Source organism: Nicotiana sylvestris, chromosome 9 (genome assembly GCF_000393655.2).
Source record: "Nicotiana sylvestris chromosome 9, ASM39365v2, whole genome shotgun sequence".
Taxonomy (NCBI): domain Eukaryota; kingdom Viridiplantae; phylum Streptophyta; class Magnoliopsida; order Solanales; family Solanaceae; genus Nicotiana; species Nicotiana sylvestris.
Genome location: NC_091065.1, coordinates 132,751,250 through 132,773,339, shown reverse-complemented (window position 1 = coordinate 132,773,339; position 22,090 = coordinate 132,751,250). Strand labels below are relative to the sequence as shown.

The 22,090-nt window shown below is 36.7% G+C and overlaps 2 protein-coding genes across 10 annotated transcripts in view; both read left to right on the top strand.

Annotated features, from left to right (window-relative positions):
* The window catches only part of LOC104233189 (protein SEMI-ROLLED LEAF 2), a 60,251-nt gene extending 38,841 nt beyond the window's left edge, over positions 1-21,410 (top strand). For 5 of the 9 annotated variants that reach the window (XR_011402227.1, XM_070156078.1, XM_070156081.1 and 2 more), the window contains one exon: positions 15,360-15,837. Coding sequence is in view for 6 of the 9 variants with exons in the window: in XM_070156078.1 (XP_070012179.1) it covers positions 15,360-15,512 (153 nt within the window). In the remaining 3 variants the exon portion in view is untranslated. Of the gene's footprint in view, positions 1-15,359; positions 15,838-20,147; positions 20,523-20,705 lie in introns of those variants that run through there. The other 4 variants (XR_011402225.1, XR_011402226.1, XM_070156079.1 and 1 more) reach the window with 4 other exon arrangements.
* Positions 21,277-21,864, top strand: LOC138878241 (uncharacterized). The gene has a single exon (XM_070157907.1). The coding sequence runs from the start codon at positions 21,277-21,279 to the stop codon at positions 21,862-21,864; it is 588 nt and encodes a 195-aa protein (XP_070014008.1).
* The last annotated feature ends 226 nt before the right edge of the window (positions 21,865-22,090 follow it).

Sequence of the window (22,090 nt, the reverse complement as noted above, 5' to 3'; positions counted from 1 at the left end):
GTGGTTTCCCAAACCTTAAGAATGCAAGATTTGTATCTTAATATGTGAAATTTATCAATGTTTGACTCCAACTTCATAGGATTCATTCCATGAACATCATAATTGACAATTTAAGGTGTTCCGATTTCCTAGATAATACTGCCTCCGTCCCATAATATGTGACACTTCTTCATTTTAGTTTATCCCCAAAATCGAGACCTTTCTCTTCCTGGAAACTAGTTAATCTTACATCCCCATTTTACCCTTTGTGATATGACTTTTTGGTACTTTGAGGGTGTTCAAATTGGCTTAAAAGCTAGTCAAACCAACTTAAAAGCATTTTTCTCTTGCTTGAGTGTTGGCAAACTTAAAATAGCTTTTAAGCTGAAAGAATTCAAAACAAGGCAAAAGCTATAAGTTGGCCACTCCAACTTGTTGCTTTTTGGCTTAAAATACACGTGGGGTTTGACCAAATAAAGTACAATTCTATCCCCTGTCTTTCTTCCTCTCAGCCTATCTCTTGTCATTGCCATTGCTTTCAGGTCTGATACCATTTCGTGAAGTTTGTCTCCATCTTCTTGTGAATTCCATTTCAGTGAATTAGTGAAATTTGCAAAGATAGGAAGAAAACAAATGTTGTCGATGGTTGCCAAAAAAAAAAGGCGAAAATATTTACTGCCTGACTCGTTGTCTCCTATGTTGAAAAAAAGGTTTGGAAACCTATAGAGGATGAAGAGGGGCTAAGGATCTTCCTCTCTACAGTGCTTTTCGAGGCTCCCCCAGAATAAGTAAGGCCCCGTTTGCCTGGCTGAAGATGGGAATAAAGAGTAAGGATTGAGGAATAGACGGAATAGATTGAATCGTCAGAGCTGACACCTCCTTTTCTACCTTTCTATCTATTCTTCTCATCCCAGCTCCCCCCTAATTGAATTCAAGCTTCTTTTTATGCTATTTGGAGCGAAATTCACTAGAACTAGAAGGAGCAAATAGCTACAATTGCTCTTGGTTTGACGAACTGTTCTGTAGCGGAGTCGCCACCACACCTGTCGGGCCGGGTAAGCTACGGCTGTTAATCATAGGTAACTGTGTGAAGGAGATGCTATGGTAAAAAGATACATTCATTTACTCCATGTACGCACTTTAGAGTAAGATTTATCTTATAAGCAATTTTTAAGCTTGACGAGTTATATATGCTCTTTCTTCGACAAGAATTCAAAGTACGATACTTTTAATAGTTTCATAATTCATACACGGGTGTTCTGATTTTGCTAAAAGTGAAAAAAACCTCTCTAAATTAAAATAATTGTCTAATAGATTTAGAATTTTTACTAAATTGTGACATAAACTAATTTGTACTATAATCAATTTAGAATTAAAATCCTACAATAATAAATTCATTTTTAGTGCTAATAGCTTTAAGGGCATTTTAGTCATTTTAATAGAAAATAGTGCTTATTAGCTTTTCTGCCAAACATATCAACTGCTTATTTTCATCTCCAGCATTTCTAGCTAAACACTAGAAAATAGTGCTTATTAGTCATTTTAATAGAAAATAGTGCTTAACCAGCTGATGAAGTGCTCAACGGTGCATTGCCACCAAGGAGATAAGTATCGGACAAATGCAACTTTGGAAAGTGAAAAGAATGTGTTACTGTACTCAAGACCATAAATCTAAGTATATTCATTGGTACAAGGCTAGCCTTTAGCTGATCAATCTTGCCATCCCAACCCATTTTCTCTCTATAGACCCAACAACACCTAGCAATAGATATGTCCTCCGATAACTAAATCAATTCCCAAGGGCTATAAAGCTAAGTGTACCCTTTGGCAACAAAGCGCCACCTTTAACTGATCAATTTTGCCATCCAAATTCATTTTCACTATATAGACCCAACAACACCTAAAAGTAGATTTGTTCTCCGGTAACTGAAATACTGAACCAATTCCATCATGACATAGTATTAGGGGATAAATGATGATAACTCAAGCAATTATATGTAGGATGCTGATTTCGAGTAGTACAAATACCTTTATGAATGACTATGGGTGGGATTTGTGTTTGATGAAGGCACGACTACAAGACGAGTCTTGGAGCTACCTATGTGCTACCATACATATTCATTTGAAGAGCTCTCTGTGGTGTCACCAAGAGGATGAGTACATTTGGAATAGACCTAGAGAATGGAAAATCGGCTTAAGAGTTGGCTCGAAAGTTGACTTGTGGTATGAAGAGCATAGGGACGGGTAAAACTTGAGGAGTTAGATATCTATTTGCTGTATTTGGTGAAAAATAGGCAAAAGAAGGTTACATCATCTACTAAGATAAAATATTTACTTGTTATTGGATCATAGAATTTGTAACCTTTATGGAGGCGAAAGTACACTAGGAAGACACATTTCACCTATTTGGCCTGAAGTTCATCTTCCCTACAATTGTGATCATAAAGGTAGGGGTAAGGTCACGTACTCTCTATCCTCCCCAGACCCCATTTGTGGGGTTACACTGGGTATGTTATGGTCGTTGTTATTGTGATCATGAACTAAGCAGGCAATATCAAACACTCGCAATGGAAGGTGGTGAGGACTATATTTGGAGCTGGAATTGAAAGAAGACCTTGATGTTACAGTAAAGTAGATGGTATACGGTTAATTAGATGACAAATGTGAGAATTACATCCCTCCAAAAGCTAAAAGGAACATGATGGTGTGTAAGTAGGGTATACCATATTCCATAAGATGCCTTTTTACATTTGAGAATCCATTTTGTTGAGGAGTATATGTACAAGATATGTGGTGAGTGATTCCAATGAGAAGACGTGAAACTAACAAAGGGAGATGATAAGCATCCATTGGCATTACCACTACGCAATACCTTAATTGAAACACCGAATTGATTGCGAACCTTAGTACAAAACTTGTGAAAGATAAAACAATTCAGAATGGTTCTTTTTTGAACAACACCTATGGGCAAACAAGAATGGTGATCAATGAAGATGATGCAAATCAAGAAGCTATATTAGCCTTTTGTTATTTAGCTCGCCAAAAACAAGTTCTTATATGCCCGCGAATAGGTATGTGGACGTGTCTTCAAGTTCAAAAGGCCCAAGAGTGATTTCAAGAAGCCAAGACCCTTTCCTTCTTAAAATAGGATTTAGTTTATTCCTTTTAGAATAAGGATTTTCGTTTTAGTAGGATTCTAGTTTCTTTTCCTTATAGAATAGGGATTTTACTTTCCTTATTAGAATAGGAATTGTAGTCATCAAAGAAGAGACTCTAGGCCTATATAAAGGGTTCTCTTGCCTTGTAGAATGCAATTCACGTTTTTAAGGTTTGCGTAGTTTTACAATAGAGTATTTTTCTCTATTTTGTCTTTTTATCCTTGTTTTTGGTTCCAAGCAAGGTGGTGATAGTCTTTATCTTGTTTTCAATTACATGTGGTGTTTCTTTATCACGTTAACTGATTCCAAGTGGTGACTTTAGGAACTTTTCATTCAAGAACACGTTTCTTGATCTAAATTCGTTATTTTGATATCCTAGAATCAGAACTTTCATTGAACCGCTACAACTTCAATATTTACTTGTTTTGAACGAGTAAATAGTCTTTCTTATAGTTCGAATCATCATCTTTCACCTCGTTTTTGAATCATCGGATTCCGAATCCTAAAACTTGAGATACGTTGTTTCCTAAAATCCGCCCATAAACCACGTTTTTGTTTCAAGATCTTGATCCTGGTCGGTTGGTTCTTTTTTAATTCGAAGAATCACATCAATTTGGTATCAGAGCAGTAGGTGGTGAACCTAATATGCAAGCAAGAAAAGGTCGTTGGGTTCAAGAGTGAAGGAAGAACATCCGATCGTGACATGGAGATGGAAGAGATGAGAAGGACAATTGAACAACTACAGAGGCAACTCCAACAGGCAAGAACGACACAGAAGGCCCAAGGAAGACGATGAAGGGGACTCTGATATTAACCCCTTTCGTATGGCCGGTGGAAATGACTAGTAAAAATTCGGATCCTCCTAGGAGACAAGAATTCGATGAATCTGACCGCCCAAGGAGAAGGAGGAACCATACTCGGGAGAAAAGGGATGATGTGAAGGTTGATGTTCCTGATTTTGATGGAAAAGCACAAGAGGATGCGTTTATGGAGTGGTTATTGACCGTTGAACGAATCTTTAAGTTCAAGGATTATTCTGAGGAGAAAAAGGTTAAGATCGCTGCCATCAAGTTTAAGGGATGTGCTTCACTTTGGTGGGACAATTTGAAGCGAGAAAGAGAAAGAGAAGGTCGTGGTAAGATTCGAACTTGGGAGAAGATGAAGAGAGAACTTCGGAGACGTTTTCTTCCTGATATGTACAAACAAGCGAATTATCTTAAATTTCGTAACTTCCGCCAAGGAGACCAGACCGTAGAAGACTATACTCGAGAGTTTGAATACCTCATGATTAAGTGTGATACCCCAGAACCTGAGGAACAGACTATAGCAAGATATATTAGTGGCTTAAGGCGTGCCATCTCCGATGTTATTCGCCTACAACCTTATTGGACATTCAATGATGTATGAAAGCTTGCCATCAACATCGAGCAACAACAAAAGGAGCCAAAGAAATTATACTCCAAGAAGAATTACCCCAACCAGGGAGTACTAGTAGTGGTAGTGGTGGAAATTCCAAGGCTATTTATAGAGGTAATTCTTCTAATTCATCTTCAAAGGGTGATGAAAAGAAACCTCAGGGGGATATGACTAGGAAAAGATGTTTTAAGTGCCAAGGTTTTGGTCATGTGCAAGCTGATTGTCCCAACCGAAAGGCTGTTATGTTAGTTGATGAAGAAGATGATTCCAATCATGAAGACAACCCGCCAATTGAGGAAGTTAATGAGGAAGATGAGGATGCCTATGTAGAACCTGATGAAGGTGATATGCTTGTTATTCAGAGGATCTTACATGCTGAACATGAAGATGAAGAATCATCGCAACGAGAGGCCCTTTTCCACACGAGGTGTACATCACATGGCAAGGTATGTTCAGTGATTATCGATGGTGGAAGTTGCACTAATGCTGTTTTGGAAGAGATGGTGACTAAATTGGGTTTGGAAACTGAGGTACACCCCAAACCTTACAAAGTCGGGTGGCTGCAATATGGAGGTATGAAAGTCACTAAAAGATGCTTGGTCTCTTTTTCTATTGGTAAGATTTATAAAGACCAAATTTGGTGTGATGTGGTAAAGATGGATGCTTGCCATTTATTACTTGGAAGACCATGGCAATATGATAAGCGTGCTTTACATGATGCACACCGTACCACCTATTCATTCATAATTGATGGACGTAAGATCATTTTGACACCATTGCAACCAAAAGAACTTTCAAAGAAGGCAAAGACCGTGTCTGATACGCTAATGACCATATCACAAATTATTGGCCACATTAATAAAGGAGAGCCATTGTACATAGCAGTAGCCATGGAAGATTCACAAGATGAGGAGCATGAGTTAGATACACGAGCCAAGAAGTTGCTTGCTAAGTTTGAGGATGTGATCTCGGAAGATGTTCCGTTAGAACTTCCACCCATGCGCGATATTCAACATCAAATTGACCTTATACCCGGAGCATCGTTGCCAAACAAAGTAGCTTATATGATGAATCCTACACAACAAGCTGAACTCCAAAGGCAAGTAGAAGAGCTATTGGAGAGGGGTTTAATAAGGGAGAGCCTTAGTCCCTGTGCCGTGCCTGCTTTGCTTGTTCCTAAGAAAAATGGCATTTGGAGGATGTGTGTTGACAGTCGAGCAATCAACAAGATCACTATCAAATATCGCTTCCCAATCCCAAGGTTAGATAATCTATTTGACCAATTACATGGTTCTAAGATCTTTTCAAAGATTGATTTGAAGAGTGGGTACCACCAGATTCGTATGAGAGAAGGTGATGAATGGAAGACTGCCTTCAAGACTAGCCAAGACTTGTATGAATGGTTGGTAATGCCTTTTGGTTTGTCGAATGCTCCTAGCACATTCATGAGGCTTATGACTCATGCGTTTAGACCATTCATTGGGAAGTTTGTTGTTGTCTACTTTGATGATATCCTAATTTATAGCAAAGAGGAAGTTGAACATGGAAATCATTTGGAGAAGGTTTTTGAAACCTTAAGGAGAGAGAAGCTATATGCACAACTCAAGAAGTGCATCTTTTATACTAACAATGTTTGCTTTCTTGGTTACATTGTAACTAGTGCTGGTATTCAAGCCGACCCAAGCAAGATGGAAGCAATCATAAATTGGCCAATTCCTAGGTCAATTTCAGATATAAGGAGCTTTCATGGAATGGTGTCCTTCTATTGAAGATTTATCAAAAATTTCGGCACTTTGGTTGCCCATATAACTGAGTGTTTGAAAGGAGGCATGTTCAAGTGGAATGAAAAAGCTCAAAAGAGTTTTGAATTGATAAAGAAGAAGATGACACAAGCTCCTATCCTTCAGTTGCCTAACTTTGATGTTTTATTTGATGCTTCAGGTGTTGGTGTTGGTGTCGGAGGAGTTCTTAGCCAGGAAGGTAAACTCGTGGCTTATTTTAGTGAGATGCTAAGTGGATCTAAATTGAAGTACTCCACCTATGAAAAAGAGTTCTATGCTATTGTTCATGTGTTGCAGCATTGGAGTCATTATTTATTGCCAAGAGATTTTGTGCTATGTTCTGATCATGAGGCACTAAAGTATCTTAGTCACCAACAAAAGCTCAACGCAAGGCATGCAAAATGGGTAGAGTTCCTTCAGAATTTTCAGTTCGTAATTAAGCACAAAGCTGGAAACCTCAATCAAGTGGCTGATGCTCTTAGTAGAAGACCATGTTTACTTTCTATGATGCAAACTAATGTATTTGGATTCGACCATATCAAAGAGCTTTATGAAGCTGATCCAGACTTTGGAGATATTTGGAAGAGATGCTTGGAGGGTCCAGAAAGAATGTTTGTAATTCGTGATGGGTTTCTTTACTATGGAAAGCAGCTTTGCATTCCACAAAGCTCTTTAAAGGAGTCCATTGTGAGGGAGGCACATGAGGGTGGATTAGCTGGTCATTTTGGCCATTCTAAAACATTGAAAATGATTCAAGAAAACTTCTACTGGTCTAAATTGAACAAAGATGTGTGAAGGCTGATTGAGCGTTGTGAAACATGTAGAAAAGCAAAAATACATGGGAGCAATAAGGGATTATATGAGCCTTTGCCAATTCCTACAACACCGTGGGAACATATTAGCATGGATTTTGTGCTTGGATTGCCAAGGACTCAAGGAGGCAAGGATGCTATCTTCGTTGTTGTTGACAGATTCTCTAAGATGGCACACTTTATCCCATGTAACAAGACAAGTGATGCAACTCATGTGGCTGTTTTGTTCTTTAACAATATTGTCAAGTTACACAGCATTCCAAGAAGCATTGTCTCTGATCGCGACACTAAGTTTTTCAGTCATTTTTGGCGTACTTTATGAGCTAAGCTTGGTACAGAGTTGAAGTATAGCTCATCTTATCACCCTCAAACAGATGGACAAACAAAGGTAGTCAATCGAAGTTTAGGTGCATTGTTAAGAAGTTTGATCAAGAAGAACATAAGAGAGTGGGAATCCTTGCTACCACATGCTGAGTTTGCTTTCAACAAGTCCGTGAATCGAACAACTGGAAAAAGTCCTTTTGAAGTGGTTTATGGTTAGAATCCTCTAGGTCCATTAGACTTGTCTCCTCTTCTTAAAACCCATTATTTTAGTGAGATGTTGATGAGAGGGTTAAGCAATTAAAAAAGTTGCATGAGAAAGTAGTACAAGAGATTGAGAGACAAACAAAGGCATATAAGAAACAAGTTGATAAGAAGAGAAAACGACAACTCTTTAACGTGGGAGACTTAATCTTGGTATGCTTGAGGAAATAAAGATTTCCTAACCAAAAGTTTCCAAAGTTGCAACCAAGAGCTGATGGTCCATTTCAAGTTATTCAAAAGTTAGGTGACAATGCTTACAGATTGGATCTACCGGACGATTATGGGGTTTCACCAATATTTAATGTTGCTGACCTTGTGCCATTTATAGAGCCTTTATACTCGAGGATGAGTCCTTTTCAACCAGGGGTGCAAATCAAGAAACTATATTAGCCTTTTGTTATTTAGCTCGCCAAAAACAAGTTCTTATATGCCCGCGAATATGTGTGTGGACGTGTCTTCAAGTTCAAAAGGCCCAAGATTGATTTCAAGAAGCCAAGACCTTTTCCTTCTTAAAATAAGATTTAGTTTTTTCCTTTTAGAATAAGGATTTTCCTTTTAGTAGGATTCTAGTTTTTTTTCCTTATTGAATAGGGATTTTACTTTCCTTGTCTAGTTATTTTATTTCCTTATTAGAATAGGAATTGTAGTCATCAAAGAAGAGACTCTAGGCCTATATAAAGGGTTCTCTTGCCTTGTAGAATGCAATTCACGCTTTTAAGGTTTGTGTAGTTTTACAAAAGAGTATTTTTCTCTATTTTGTCTTCTTTATCCTTGTTTTTGGTTCCAAGCAAGGTGGTGATAGTCTTTATCTTGTTTTCAATTACGTGTGATGTTTCTTTATCACGTTAATTGATTCCAAGTGGTGATTTTAGGAACTTTTCATTCAAGAACACATTTCTTGATCTAAATTCGTTATTTTGATATCCTAGAATCAGAACTTTCATTGAACCGCTACAGCTTCAATATTTACTTGGGTAGAACGAGTAAACAGTCTTTCTTATAGTTCTAATCATCATCTTTCACCTCGTTTTTGAATCATCGGATTCTGAGTCCTAAAACTTGAGATACATTGCTTCCTAAAATCTGCCCATAAACCACGTTTTCGTTTCAAGATCTTGATCTTGGTCGGTTGGTTCTTGTTAACTCGAAGAATCACATGGTAACAAACTAATGTGACCCTAATTTTGAGACGACACAATTTGGACCTCTTATGTCTAAGTACACAATGTCAAACATAGATGAAACCCTATTATTAACTCTTTTTGGAAATGAAATGCGGGTGTGTTTCCTAATTTGACATGACTCTTATTCAAATGGAGAGGACAACTTAGAGAGGCTAGGAACTGATTTATTTTTTTCCAAGACTCAAATGATCCAGACAAATAAGATCTATGGATGCAAAGGAAGTGAGGACAGTCTCTATTTGTCCGAAGTAACTTTCCATATCTTGATTACTTGTAGTTGAACAATGTTTGAGACGACTTTGTCTATGCTTTGTACATTATTCGTCTACAAAGCCTCTTATTTAGTTTAAACCTTATAACACACACATCAATCTGATGCATTAAGCTCTCGCTATGTGTGCAGGGTCCGAGGAAGGGCCGGACCATAAGGGTCTATTGCATTTAGCCTTAACCTGTATTTCTGCAAAAGTTGTTTCCACGGCTCGAACTCGTGACCTCCTAGTCACATGACAACAATTTTACCAGTTACACCAAAGCTCCCCTTCCCTATTAATAACTACACACAATACATATTTTACTCCTTAAAACAGTTTTTACAAAATTGAAATATTAAGTAATTTAGGAACCAGAGAATTCCTCAAAAAACTACGTGTCAATTTTGGTCCACTTGATCCTTTTAGTGGTGTTAATTAGTTATCTAAATAAGTGTAGTTCTACATGGAATAGGAGTAGGGTATATATTGTGTATAGTTATAGCGAAATACATAAATGGCCCCTCCAAGTTGTCCACAACGGTCATTTGAACACCTCAACTGACCTATTTATCAAGTAGACACCTCAAATTATTTTTCAGTATATCTCTTAAACCCTTCAAAGTGACATGGCAAAATGTGTGTACTACACTCTCGTTGCAGCAAGTGAAGCTTTCAAAATTGTGTTTATTTCTTTTCTTTTTTTAATTTAACTGGTGGAGCCCACTTTTCTTCACTCTTCTCCAAAATTTTCTTCTGCTATTCACTGCACCTTAACCCACCATTTTCAACACCATAACTTTACCATGACAGTGAATGTGCAAAACAGTAGAAGCCATTGAAAATAGAAGCTATTCACTGCACAAGTTATTTTCATCCATTCCTCTTCAGCCAATCCCAAGAGGCAAAAATTAGTGGTGAAAAAGTGGTGTCTTCAGCTGCAATTAATGGAGCTCGCCGGAACAGATTTTCCGGCAAAAATCCGGCTAGCAAATAAGGTCAACGAACAACAACGCTACTCCCACAGTTACATCGGCTACTTCTAAAACCCGACTCAGAAGCAAAAACAACAGACCCCAGAAATTCGAAATTTTGCAGCAACATGGACGATAAACAGGAAGTGGTTCATGATTGTTGCCGGCGGTCATGGCTGTTGCCGGCGTCCATGGCTATTACCGGCGTCAGTGGCTGTTTGGAAATGGCTGAAGGCACTTCGAGGAGGAAAGGGTCGTTTGGACAGAAGCAGCGGCGCCTTGGAGAGGAGGTTGGACGACTGAATTCTTAGGGGGATTAGGGTCTACTCTTGGTTGAAGAAGAAGAGGGGGCGGCTGGGAGGGGTTTAGGTCTCTAGGGTTTATTTATTATTATTGCTTTTTTTGTTTTATAATAGGTGACAAATTTTTTAGTTAAAATTGCACATGGCATTTTCTCATTTGTTCGTTTGACATGAATCCGAGAGTGTATTTCACGCGAGGTGGGTTGATGAGGTCGGGTGTTTAATTGACCTACTTTATTGAAGGCTTGAAGTGTCCAACTGAAAATGGGGTTAGTTGAAGTGTTTAACTAACCGTTAAGGACAACTTGAAGGGGCCGTTTATGTATTTCGCCTATAGTTATTAATAGGGCTCATTGTATTATAATTAACACATCAATCATTATTATAATTTTCTTATTATTTCTCACACGGTATCAGAACGTGAATGAGACACATCCGAGAAAGTATGACCCCTCAGCAGAATGGGGTAGCAGAGAGAAAGAATAGGCACCTCATTAAGACTGCTCGCACACTTCTCATTAAGTCCTATGTTCCATTGCGTTTTTTTGGGCGATTCAGTTCTCACAGTTTGTTATTTGATTAATTAGATGCCTTCATCTTCCATTTCACCCTTATACTTTCTTTCCCTTTGTGTTTTTGGGAGCGCATGCTTTGTTTGTAACTTAGCTTATGGGAAAGATAAGTTAGCTCCTCGTGCTCTGAAATGCGTCTTGCTTGGTTATTCCCGAGTTCAAAAGGAATATCGTTGCTACTCACCTAATCTTCGTAGATACCTTATGTTAGTTGATGTCATATTTTTTGAGTCTCGACCTTACTTTACCTATTTTGACCACCTTGATATATCCGAGGTCTTACCTATACCAACATTTGAGGAGTTTACTATAGCTCGCCCTCGAAGAATTTAGTGTCGCTCCTCCTAGATCCCTAGCCACAGGAAACCACTCTTGACTTATCATCGTCGTCCGCGTCCAACATCAGACCCAGCTGATTCATGTCCTCCACCTGACCTTGCTCCTACTGCGGACTTGTCTCCTCCCAGTTCACCAATTGCACTTCAGAAAGGTATACAGTCCACTTAATCCTAATCCACATTATGTGGGTGAGATTTTATCCCTTTTCAAACTGAAACTTAGTTGCTAAAGCTAGCTCCCCTTCATTGTCCTTTTTTATTTGTTTAAGTTATAATCGTCTGCCATCACCTTATTATGCTTTTGTATTTTCTTTGTCCTCTGTTTCAATCCCTAAGTCTACAGGTGAAGCACCGTCTCATCCATGATGGCGATAAGCTATGATTGACTATATGTCTTCTTTACATGTGAGTGGTACTTGGGAAACTTGTTCCTCTTTCTTCAGGTAAAGCTGTTGGTGATTGTCGTTATTGGGATGGCCAGATTGGTCGGCTTGAAGCCCGTCTTGTTGCCTAAGGGTATTCTCAGATATTTGGGCTTGATTACAGTGATACTTTCTCTCTCTTATCAGTCCGTCATCCATGGCTGCTGTGCGCCATTGAGCTCTTTATCAGTTGGGCATTAAGAATGCTTTTCTTCATGGTGATCTTGAGGATGAAGTTTATATGAAAGCAACCACTTGGTTTTGTTGCTCAAGGGGAATGTAGCAGTCTTGTATGTCGGTTGCGCCGGTCACTCTATGGTCTAGAACAGTCTCTTCGAGCCTGGTTTGGTAAGATCAACTCGGTTATTCCTGAGTTTGGCATGAATCACAGTGAAGCTGATTACTCTGTGTTCTATCGACGTTCTACTTCAAATCTTTACATGTATTTGGAAATTTTTGTTGGCGATATTGTTATTACCGGCATTGATCAGGATGGAATTACGAAGTTGAAGCAACATCTCTTTCCGCAATTTCAGACTAAGAATCGGTGAAGATTAAAGTATTTTCTAGGTATTGAGGTCGCTCAGTCTAGGTCAGATATTGTGATCTAATAACAGAAGTATGCCTTAGACATTCTTGAAGAGACAAAAATGACAGGTTGTAGACCCGTTGACACTTCTATGGATCCGAATTTTAAACTTTTGCCAGGACAGAGGGAGCCGCTTAGCGATCCTGCAAGATATAGACAGCTGGTTGGTAAGTTAAATTACCTCACACTGACTGGACCTGATATTTCCTTTCTTGTGAGTCAGTTATGGATTCTCTTTGTGATAGTCATTGGGACGTAATTGTCCGCATTCTTCGATATATAAAATTAGCCCCAGGCAAATGATTATTGTTTGAAGATCGAGATCATGAGCAGATACTCAGATGTTGATTGGGTAGGATCACCTTCTGATAGACATTCTATATCTGGATAGTGTGTTTTAGTAGGAGGAAACTTGGTGTCTTGGTAGAGCAAGAAACATAATGTGATTGCTAGGTCTAGTGCAGAAGCAGAATATCGAGCAGTGGCTATAGCAATATGTGAGCTAGTTTGGATCAAACAACTATTGCTCAATGAGTTGAAATTTGGTGAAATCAGCCAGATAGAACTTGTGTATGATAATCAATCTACCCCTCTTATTGCATTAAATCCAGTGTTTGATAAGAGAACTAAACACATTGAGATTGACTGTCATTTCGTCAAAGAAAAGATACTCTCGGGAGATATTGCTACAAAGTTTGTAAAGTAGAATGATCAGCTTATAGATATTTTCACCAATTTCTCACTGGTCCAAAAATTAGTTATATTTATAACAAGTTGTATGCCCCAGCTTGAGGGAGTGTTAAATAGTTATGTAAATAAGTATAGTCCCACATGGAATATGAGTAGAGTATGTATTGTGTGTAGACATGAATAGGGCTCATTATATTATAGTTAACAATATAATATAGTTTTCCTATTATTTCTCACAAGTGGTAGCAATATCACTAGCATTCTTAACCAAGTGATCAATCATATATATGATCCATAAAGCATAATTCAATTGAAGCAAACCATGACATGTAATTACTACTACCATCCAAGTTCACTTGTGATAACAGAGGGAGACCTTGAAAGGGAGGAAAAGGGGTTTAGTTTCACTTGTATTTGAGAGTCACCTTTCTTTGGGTCATATTGAGGTTTCCAAGGAGTTTTGTAGTTGAGAATTAAAGAGTGGAGTCCTAAAAGCTAGAACAAGTAATTGATACTGCCGGAATACATCTGGAAGTGCCGGAAAAATGAATCTCAGAGATGATATATAACTGGAGAGTGCCCGAACACTGCTGGAGGAGCCGAAAAAGTAATGTCAAATCTGTTTTACCACTATAGATGCCGGAATACCATTTTGAAGCCTCTGAATTGATGATCTGAAGCAGCACTAGTGAGAAATAGAGGTTGGACCACTTGGGATGAGCCCATGATGGTGATTCGACTGATGTCAGAGCTAGTGAGAAAACATCAGAATGTCTCACGCGCCTGCGCAAGTACGAAGTTCTAGCAAGACTGGACTGACATGGCTCCCGACAATGAGATTTCTAGTGATGGGCTTCTCAGTTTGAGGTCGTCGGAGCCTTGCGATTCTTTTGGGGTGAGAACTGATGCTTAGAACTAACTCCACACCTCCTAATTGGAATTTCCAATCGGGAGGACTGTGCCTTCTCTGAACAGAGGCTTTTGTCCTTTTTGTGAGGGAAAAAAAGAAAGAAAAAGGATATGAGAATTCTTCTTTGGCTGATGGCTCTGGTTCCATGAAGAAGCAGAGTAATTCAGAATGGAAAGATTAATTATTCCGTCAAGTTTGGTTGGGAGTTTATAATAATTGTAAGTTTATAGAATTTGGTAAAGTGTATAACTACAAAAAGAAACAACTAATTAATAGTAAATGTAAATCATGTACTATCTTAACAGTGACAGTGTTTTGAGTTTATTTTTTTTAAAAGAGTGAAGGGTAATTGTTTTGCAATAATTTGGAAAATCACGATGTTTTTTGCGGTGTTGTAAAAAGCATCGCTTCATCGCTTTAGATGTGAAGCCACGAGGCGATGGGTAGATTGCTTTTTCAGTGTGAGACGCGGCAAGCTGAAGGAAAAGCTCGCTTCTTAGGCAGAAGCGTGTGCAGCGAGGAAAGAAGAAAAAGAGATTCAGATTTTCTTTTTTGAAAAGGAGAGATTCAGATTTGTATGGAAGTTTTTCTCCCTGCTTGGCGCGACTTTTTTCTTCTTTAGCAGCAGCATTCGTGACCTTTTTGTCTTTGGAGGTAAAAAGCATTGAGCGATTTAGAGTAGAATATTGCTACCCATTCAAGTATTTGAGAACTTCAAAATCAAGAAAACTGATACTGGTCTAACCTTAAAAAAAGTTGATTTGGTCTAATTTTCCTTTTCTGGCTATGAAGAATGTGCATTTACTTCTATCTAGTTTTTGATCAATTCTTCTTTTGATAAAGCTGTGAGTTAATCTTTCAATATATCATCATATTAGGACATTGTAGAGCTTATATGTATCTTCTGGGATGTTATATGCTATTTTTAGCTGAACTAGGAGTACACAAATTGGAATAGCCTTGATGTCGCTGAATCCAGGTTACCCAATTTGCGGAACTATCTAAACATCTTGGGGACGAGGTATATTTTCTGGTAACATCTCTATGAAGTAGAGGGGTTTGCTTCCCTATGCTGAAGGAGGTAGATGTGGATTGTTTCCGTCAGACATCAGTGCCCAAGTAAATGTACAGATTAGCTGTACGGAAGATGAAGATCAATGCCCCATTAATGGTTTCTAGTACATCCTTTAACTTTGATAAGTAAGTTTTGTACAGGTCATAATGTGGAAAAATAGAACGATCTTCACTGATGCTTCAAGTTTTGCACTTTTTAGCAAGCTGAGTAACGGCTTTCAAAATAGGGATATTGCTTTATTTATTTCTGTTCTGTTATACGAGGAAGTTTCCATCCATATTATCGAGGAATTTAAACTGTTCCTTTTGCTTGTGTTCACAGGATACGGAGCTTCACCAAGATCTACAATTAGCAGTAGTTGAATCAGCTCACTCACAAAACTCTCTCTCATGTTCTCGGGAGTATGGGCAACAGTCCTTTAGGTTGCCACCTTCAAGCCCCTATGACAAGTTCTTGAAAGCAGCAGGATGCTGACTGACTTGATGCTTTTACTTGCACGTACCTTCTAATACCCCTGTAAGTATCATGTTGAACCCAAATCAGTGTCAATTTTTTTTTTTCATTCTTTATACGAGAAATGCCTCTCTATCCTCATGGGTAGGGGTAAGGTCTGCATACACTCTACCCTCCCCAAACCTCAATAGTGGGATTATTACTGGATTGTTGTTGTCGTTATACGAGAAACTACTTCACTCTTTACCACTTTCAAAAATAATTAATTCAATGTGTATTTAGTTCATATAATGTCAAGTGTGCAAGCTGGAAAACATAAAGGGAAAGAACTTATATTACCTTTTTATTTATTAGCAGAAAAAGGAAAAGAGAAAAAGAAATGATTGTCTCTAGTCTTTGTAGCTTTCTATATCTTTGCTGAACTGGTATGTCTATAGCGACTAATGGAGAGCAATGTAGAAAATGACTTTCGCTGCTTTGTTTCATGATGCAGTTCCTTTTTTTAGTTTGTATACAAAAAAATAATTATGGGTTTTTTTTCTTTAAGTTCCTTATTCCTTTCAAATAAATATTAAAAATTAATCATTTTCATTCTTTTTTATTGATGGACTTGCTGTCAACTATTGGAGAATTGATTGATATTGAAGGACAAATTTAAATTGTTATTAGGTACAATGTTTATATTAAGTCAACAAAACCAAGTTTAATATAAATATACACATAAATTTATGTAAATATTAAAACTATAATAAAATAAAAGTAACGTTAGAATATTACTTGAAGTTGCTTACTTATGAAACCATCAAATTAGGTTTTCAACATTTTTAGTCGAAAAGACATCCTTCCAAATCACTGAAACGTAAAAGAAAACAACTATTGTTTCATTCTATACTTCTAAATTTTGTGTTGCCTTTCAAACAAATGTAAAAAAAAATATGGAAGCCCTTTTCTTCTTCTAGATTACTGAAGTTTTCTATAAAATATGTTATCGAATTATTTCTTGAAACCCAAATGGAGTTCTTGCTTTTAGTAATTAATTTCACTATATTTTTTAACAAGACTTTTGGAACAGTAAATCTAGTTTGCTATTGTGTGACACTATTTTAACTCTGTTTAACTTATTAAAATACAATCCAAAGAATAGGAATATCACACAAAATTTCAATATAAAATACCATAAAATCACCATTCAATCATCTTATCCTTTTTCAGATTTCTTTTTTTAATAGCTCAAAAAGGCTAAGAATAGTTTAAACAAAAACATTAAGATCAGTTTTCGGTTGTAGAAATGACACCAGATATTCACTCTAAAGGATTGCTATTTAGAATTTAGCCGGTGCGTCTTGAATTTTAGTTTTTAAGTTCAATTTTTCAGGACAGAAAATGTTCTGATTTCTCCTAAAGTCAAGATTTTTAGTTTAAAATTTCAGTACAAAATAAGTACTGACTAATCACTAAACAACATCCCCGAGAATGACTATATCTGCCCTTGCCCCCTCATATGTTCTTCATCTTTACTACCGCTTGTGTATTTTGTCGTCTTCTGATATCTCAAATTAATTTTATAGAGCAACAATTTTAATGTGGAAACTTAGAAATACGAACTTGTGTTCTACTCAAAATATTAAATTCATCTTGTAGGATACTAATAATATTCTAATTTAAGCACCATCATATATTTCTTTCAATTGACTTCTTATAAACAGATACAAATTTACAGTAGGCAAAGTAGAAACACATGTTATTTTTGTTAATAGTAAAGGATGCAGTTGAATTTATTCAGCTACTACTGTTAATTAGATAAATTGAGAATCTAAAGGAAAATAATTATCGATATTTTATTGGACGAACAAAAAACATTTCTATTCCATGACGTTTTTGTTTTCTTACGGCGGAATACCTAAAAACCACCCTAAACTTGACACGAATTATTAGTTAAACCCCTAAACTATTCGTGGGTTTAATTATCCCCTATCCCCGAACTTGGCCTTTTGAGAGCCATTACCTCCCTGGATGCTGATGGCGAAGATTGTAGGTGTACTCTCTTTTAAGAGCGTGGGAGCGAAGAAAAATAGAAAAATCATCTTCCTAGTAGGTTATTTTTTAATTTTTAATTGTCATATAGTCATATATAATAATTTATTTGTTACAACTATGTATTTCTTCTTGCTTCATCTTAACATATAATGTGGACTTTACTCTAACTTTTATTCTTTTTAATTTCTTCTATAGATATAATTTCTATTTGTTCCAACTCCATATTTTTTCTTTTCTTTTTTGGGAGCCAAATTTGTAAAAGTTTGGTTCGAACTCCATCATTTTAGCCAAATAGAAAATTTTTAGAAAAAATAATGGAGTACTAGTTGTGTATTTTCTTTTATTTTTTTTCTTTAGGTATAATGTCTATTTATTTTAATTGTATATTTTCATTTTTGAATCAAATCAGTAAAAAAAAAAAGGCTACAGCTCCATTATTTTTTACCAAATAAAAAGGTATAGCCAAAATAATGAACTTGCAATTGTACACTCTTTTTATTTCTTCTTTTGATGCAATGACTATTTATTTTAACTGTGTATTTTTACTTTTTCCGATAATATCTGTGAAAATATATTTTTAGAGCTCCATAATTTAGAGCTATATAAAAATTATAGCCAAAATAATAAAAATCAAACTATGTATTTTTTTTTATCTTTTTAGATGCCTTGACTATTTATTTCAACTGTATAAATCTTTATTTTCATGTCAAATTCAAAAAACAATAACTAAAACTTTAATTTTTAGCCAAATAAAAAAATAGCTTAAATAATGTAGTTCTAATCAAGTTTTATTATAAATATTATTCGAAAAAGATTATCTAAAAAAGCAACAAACCTAAAAAGGTATAAAATATATTTTATTTTTCAAAATATGCCACACGGACAGGAAAATTCACGTGGCAGGCGAGTGTATGCCACTTTCCTTGGATGAAATCGTCCAAGGGGATAACAACTATCGAATAACCAAGTATATGAGAGTAATTAAGACCACGAATAGTTTAAGGATGTAACCAATAATACATGTCAAATTTAGGGGGGTTTTAAGGTATTTTGCGTTTTCTTACCGGCCAATTCTGATTCTTCAGTCTTGATTACACTAACCATCTATCATTCTTAATAAGCACTTAAGAATAGATCAGACAGAGTTCAGATCCGCTATACATGTCATTGCACATTTCTTGGCACCATATACAGTTTAAAACTAATGAAGAATAGACTATTTTGAAGAAGAAAAATGAATGACTATTTTATACATATCTGCAAAGAGCGGAATCTATTTAAAGAGAACACAGCAAAAGAAGACTGGGTGATAATGTAGCTGGTCTAACCTTGGAATGATCTAAAAAGGACACATTAATGACATAAAATAGTCAAGCAGGTAAAATATTTTCGAGGGAACTGTAGTAATGTCTTTACTCATCCAATAGAATCTTTTAATTTTAGTTTAACTACTAAAGGTACCCTCTGATATCATCAGCTTTGTGGGTATTAAGAAGGCCTAAAAAATGGAATGATTTACGGAAACTTAACGGAAAATTTCTTACTATTTTTACTATTAATAAGTGGGACTGAGAGGTGCACCCTGTTAAAATTCGGGTCAATAAGGATATTTTGCAATTGCATCAGGATAAAATATTTCTATTAGTTGACACAAGAGAGCTCATCCAGTTACATGTCAAATCCGAAGGGTATTATCGTAATTGAATCTTAAGCACTTTGGTAGCGCTAGCTTTTGAAGAAATTCTTACTATTTATTAGTAAAACGGTACAGTTGAATTTATTGCGTGATTTATAGACAAGCGAACTGATTTGATCCCAAAATGATAAATAAATTAAATAAAAATATAAGACTTCGCGTTGAAATCGAGATAAATAGCAGGTTCCGGGAGCAAGGGCTCCAAAGGCAGCAACAAGAACAATGTTAGACAGAAAATAAAGTGTTATTTAGCTTGAGAATAATAGTGTAGCATAAGTTTTACCAGAGATTTCATGTGTTACAATGGTTGTTGGAGTCCGAAATCAAAGTATTGCTTTTTTGGACTCAAAGTATAAAAATAGGTGAAAAAGTCAACTGATGACCAATTTATATACAACGCATGCAACCCATGCACTATATTTGAGCTTTATTGACCCTCCAATAAGTGAGGCTACAACGTATGCATAATACGGGCTACATATATAGTGCGTATTATGCATGCGCTATACCCTCAATTATTGTACCCCCGAATTGGATTTTTGCTTATTTAAAGAGTTTCATTGTTTCGTTAAAAATCCATTCAGGATCCTCCAGGTCTTCCGAAATATTTATTTGCTTAACTTTTTTTGCATTTTGTCATAATATATGAAGAGCAAAAAATTAGGGTTGTATAATATTGGGGGGGGGGGGGTGAGGTTATCGTGGAGAATAACTCAGTACGCTATAGTTGTTCTCCATAGTGTATTGTTAAGTTGCTACTTACAATGGAGTACGATAGATTGATTTCGTTATTATGTAAAAAATGAGTATGGGGAAACGTTCGGTTAACATTAAAGTAACCAGAAGATATCTGTATTCTGTTACTCCGCAAGGGGTTGCTTGTTATGCTGAGTTTAATATCGAAGACGATGAAACTTTGGCAGATTTTTTGAGGACTCCGGATGAACACCAGGAACTTGTGATAAAAATGTTTGAAATGTACGTCAAGTCTGAAGACGTTCGCAATATTGAGGTTCCACAAAATAGGGATAACCCTCAGTCATCAGATGGTTTTTGGAGCAGTTTTATCTGAATAGGTTCCGTTTGAAAGAGTTTGGCCAGATCTAAATTTATCTCCATGGGTAAATGAGGAGCGAAGACATAATTTCTCCCCAAGTTTACATAATCCACGAGCCGAGCGGTAAATTTTAATTTTCCTTTGTATTACTATATTTTCTTGATGTATTATATTTGTATTAATACTTATATATTCCAATGGGGGTACCAGCCAGATATGAATTTTAAAAGTTATGAACCAACGAACAGTTAAAATATGCCCAGTTTTGGTGTGTTAGATCATGGTGATCCATCCGAGAGTTATCGGCAACAAGATAATATGCATCATTAGATATCAACAAATTATGATTCGTAAGTTAATTGATAAAGTTTATATATAATGTTTGGATGAATTTAAAAAAATAATTATTTTATTGATTGTGCAGTGAAAACGAACAACTTGAAGGTCATGTCCTTACTCAATTGCCCGAAGATGAAATATTAAATCAGGATCTGGCATATGCGCAACGTTAGGAAGATGATAGTGATTATGACAACAATATTAATGAGTCTGGAGATAACACACCCTTCCCTGATGAGGATGAGAATGATGAACCTGATTTGCCGAGGGAGCATGATGACACCAATGGGCATGCTCCATATATGCAGACTCCACCTCCCGTTAGACCCAGAGTGTACAAGTCATATGTGCCCTTTCATTCAAGAGGGATTCCGTACCTTGATTAGTTGCCCAGTATGCCGGATGTGGATGCCCTCACAAAAGATCTTGACGATATTCAGACAACAATGTGGGATGAATCTAGACCAACGGTGCTGCCAAAGAATATGATTTTTACTGATAAAGCGCGCTTAAGTAGGGCGGTGCGAATGTACAACATAAAAGACCGTCGTAAGATCGTGGTTCATGAGTCATCTCCGAAAGTATACAAGGTTATTTGTCGTCTATGGTTTCAAGGTTGTACATAGATGTTGCGTGCGGGAAAGTTAAAAAGAAATATGTGGATTGTGGGGAAATACATTGGCACCCACACTTGTGATATGGACACATTCGGTGGAAATTATTTTAACTTGAATGTTGACTTGATTTCTCATATCTTGATTCCACACATTGAATCGTTCATAAGGGACAAGATTAAAGAGTGTATAACAATTGTCCACCAGGTATATGGATGTACCATTACCAAAAGAAAGGCATTTCTCGGGCGTAAACGTGCGTTTGAGATTGTTTATGGTAACTGGGATAAGTCCTTTGCCGCTCTACCCAAGTACATGGTTGCATTGCAACACTTTAATCCCGGAAATGTTGTTGAATGGAAGCTTGAGCGGAGTCTTGGAATACAAGAATTCATATTCAGATATGTGTTCTGGGCATTTAAACCAGCCATTGATGGTTTTATGCATTGTCGGCCGGTAATATCTATAGACGTCACTCATGTCTATGGAAAATATGATATTAAGTTGTTGATCGCCGTTGCAGTAGATGCTAATGGAAGCATATTTCCCCTTGCATTTGCTATTTGTGCCAATGAAATCCAAGAGACTTGTACATTATTTTTGAACCACTTGAAGAAGCACGTTATCTGATAATGTTCAAGTATTTGTCTAATATCTGATCGACATGGTGGTATTTTAAGTTCTATACAGAATTTGTGTGCATGGTAGGAACCATATTCCTACCACCATTATTATGTTAGGCACTTGAAGGCACAACTTACAGAGGGCTCATCCGAACAAGAACTTACATGATTTAATATGGATGGATGCAACATATCACCAAGAGTGTAAATTTTGGAGGCGAATGGAATTGATG

Coding starts and splice junctions, on each gene's coding strand:
- LOC138878241 (XM_070157907.1), top strand. CDS start 21,277: ATGTGGATTGTGGGGAAATACATTGGCACCCACACTTGTGATATGGAC.